We start from the raw sequence: 3489 nt of genomic DNA on the forward strand, positions 1-3489 counted from the left end.
TTTCTAAAAACTCTCAAATGACAAAGCTGAGTAAGAGCAGTAAATAGTGAAAGTTGTAAATAAATTTAGAGTATATTAGTTCTTTTTCCTAGCATTACAGTCTTGTCTATAGAATAACAAAAATATTTTAAATATATAGAATTTTATTTGTTCACCTTATCTTTTTAGCACATAGTTGAGGAAAATGGAGTAAGATCTATCTTTATAGCAGAAGCAGAGTAGGAAGAGTTTATACTGAGGCAGAAGCTTTGATGCCATTTAATTAGCCATGTCACCAGGTGTCTAAACTATAGGTTCTTTATTTGTGAAGGCGTTAGACTAATGAGCTTTAAGGTCTTATCAGGTCCAAAATATATGATTCTTTGATTATAGTTTCTGTTTCTTCTTTTTGCCACTCAGAACAATGCATTGGAACTAAGCAAAACTATAAGTAGTTCTTCTCAGTTGAATACCAAGTTAGTATTAATAGAATTGTTCTGAGTTTTGTTAATATTCTTCATTGAGTACTGATAGAATAAGCCCCTTTTGGGTTTCTGGCCTCCTAAATTAAAATAAGAAAGAATGAGCAAACAAAGTTTTACCTGTGCATATGAGATTTCACTCTTATTATTAGCAAGGCAAAGTGATTTCTTGAGCAGTTCAATGAATTCATTCAGCATATGTTTATTGAATGTCTGTTATGTGCAAGACACAGTGCTTGGAATTAGGGATACAAGAAACTTCCCTGTCCTTAAGGAGTATTATGGGAGGTGCTAACCTATGAATACAGACAGCTATGGAATTTTTAAGACAATTTATCCTTAGTATTTTGAAACCTAATTACTTTGAGATTTGAAAGAAATGTTTCCTTCAATAAAAGTAACATACAGAAATTAACTTCAGACACAAGACTGATACCCATTTATTCTCTGAAGCATCAATTCTGGTGACGATGGTAGTAGACTATGAAATCAGAGGAAATGCCATGTGTTGTCTATGTGCATCGAGAGTATGCACTGCCATTCTCATGTCTGATGGTTGGTTGTCTTACAGCCCTTGGACATACCGGATGGCCGGAGAGCCCCCCTCCCTGCTCACTACCGGAGCAGCAGCACTCGCAGCATCGACACTCAGACGCCCTCTGTGCAGGAGCGCAGCAGTAGCTGCAGCAGCCATTCACCCTGTGTCTCTCCCTTTTGTCCCCCGGAATCCCAGGATGGTAGCCCTTGCTCAACAGAAGACCTGCTCTATGATCGTGATAAAGGTAAGAATGAAGCCACCCACTTAGATAGAGGGTTTGTCGTTGGGCCTTGCTCATTATGCTTTCTTTGTCGTAGACCATTGCATCATTTTTTTTTCTTTTGTTGAATGCTGAGATTGTAAAGGCTTGGTTAATCTAGGTTTGTTTGTTCATTGGTTTCACATATCCCCTTCTTTGTGACTCTTACAAACATCTTCCATAAAATGTGTCAGAGAAGCACAGCGCGTGGTTCTAAGAGCTAATGTACAGCTTCACATCATATAATACACAGGTTTTTCCTTGGTATTGTCCAGAGCTAATGATGATTATGGTAGAGTTAATATTTCTCGTCCTAAAGTTACATTTCGTAATCAGATTGATTTGGGAGGAAATAATCTCTAAAAATTCTGCTGGAAGAATGAGTATATTTTTAACCAAGTAGATATAGTTTAATAAATACCTACAGGACATGAGGTATTATGTTATGGTATGTACATGAATTACTAACTAACTCCAATACGAGGGCAGAACCTCTGGGAGTTTTTGCTGCTTCTCAAGCCCGAACTGTTTCCTCATGTTCTGTGGTCCTGGTGTCAGACACGTGTCTCCCAGCACTGGCCCCCTCAGACCTAGACGCAGAGGGCGACAGAGACTGCCCGGCTTCCACCTTCCTAGCTGTTTTCAAAGAAAAGCTGAACTTACTTGAGAACATGTTTACTGCTTCTCACCATAGAGAGATAGATCATAGGCAAAAATAATTAAAAATATAAAAAAGTTAAAGTTTATAGAATCTTAAAGAATTTTCATGGTCCTTGTTCTACTTTGACCCCCCACTCCCTTTAATTTCTTTTATTTTGAGGTATTTTTACAGATAACGTGCCCAGCCCAATGAATTTTTACATACATATGCACTCATGAAATCGCCTAGATCAACATACAGAACATTTTTAGACCCCCAGAAGGGTCCCTTGGCCCCCGTCCCAGCAGTATCCTGTCTCTACCCAGAAGTAACCACTATTCCGACTTCTGTGACCATAATATAGTTTTTCTCTGTGAACTGGGTTTCATAGAAATGGAATGGTATGGTGTGGAGTCTTCTGTGTCTGGCTTCTTTCATTCATCATTGTGCCTAACTCGCTGCTGACATGTTACATGGAAGCTACTTTGCACTGTCTTCTGCTCTTATTTCTGTGGATGGATCTCACCAGTTCTCCCCTTTGTTTCCACCCTTTCATTATTGAAAGCCTTACTCTGTTAAGGTTGGATTGAAGGCATTATAGTACCTTAGGCATCGCTTTGCCTGTCACCATAGTGGGGAGTCTTCCTTTTATAGAATGTCAGACTAGGAAACCTTGACTTCACTGAGGCATCCTACCAGAGCAAGTACCTTTGATCGTTCCCAGACAACAGTTTTATTGTGGACGTTTCTCAATAAAACAAGAAAACATCTTGTTTGTAGTAGGGATATTTGTTTTGAAGGTAAATTGAAATGTTAATATTGGGTTGTCGGAAAAGTCATGGCATATTTTTTCTGTTTTTCATTGCAAAAATGCGTCATGACTTTTCCAACAACCCAATAGTAACTTGATGGCAAAACAGGTCTGCCGGCCTCCAAAACCTGTTCTTTGTTATGCTACTAGAAAAGAATAGTGCGTTTCAGGTTAACCACTTTTGCTGTTTTATTAGCACTTGTAGTTGGGTTAAAATGGAAAGTAAAAATAACAGTGATAGTAGGACGTGGTAATTCTGGAATTTTGTTTTCTACTTTCTGGATTTAATACTGTGGATAATTGAAAGATGCTGAACCAAGAAGGAAGTGTGTTAAGGAGATGATAGGTGAGTTCCCTTTTGGTTAACTGGGTGTGAGGCTGCCTTCGGGGCCTCTCAGTGACTATTCCATGAGGCAGAGAAATCGGTGGTTTCTGCAGTTCAGAAGATTATGCTTTTCAGTCTCTCTTTTTCTTAAAGATTTACAATCTGATTTATTATGAGAAGGTTTATTCATGTCACTTTCCTGCAAGGTCTTTTGCAGGAAACACTCTCTCTACCACGAATTTAAGAGCCTCACTGGCTTTGACACACAGGAATGGATGGATTTGAGTCCTATGAAGTTGTGTGCATAAAACTTGCATTCATTTCTAAGGATTCAGTCAATGGTAGCTGCTGCTATAAAAATAATCATCACTTTAATGACTTATTGGCTTCCCAGTGCCTTCAGGAAAAATGCAAACTACTTGTTCTCTACAACTTGGCCAAAACCTCCCTCCCTT

The 3489-nt window shown here is 38.8% G+C and overlaps 1 protein-coding gene across 1 annotated transcript in view; it reads left to right on the plus strand.

Annotated features, from left to right (window-relative positions):
• GLCCI1 (glucocorticoid induced 1) overlaps positions 1–3489 on the plus strand; it is a 122653-nt gene that overhangs the window by 83531 nt on the left and 35633 nt on the right. Inside the window, exon 5 of the mRNA XM_019665290.1 lies at positions 1033–1243. Within this exon, the coding sequence (XP_019520835.1) occupies positions 1033–1243 (211 nt within the window). The remainder of the gene's footprint in view (positions 1–1032; positions 1244–3489) is intronic.

This window comes from Hipposideros armiger, unplaced genomic scaffold, assembly GCF_001890085.2.
Source record: "Hipposideros armiger isolate ML-2016 unplaced genomic scaffold, ASM189008v1 scaffold_438, whole genome shotgun sequence".
Taxonomy (NCBI): Eukaryota; Metazoa; Chordata; class Mammalia; order Chiroptera; family Hipposideridae; genus Hipposideros; species Hipposideros armiger.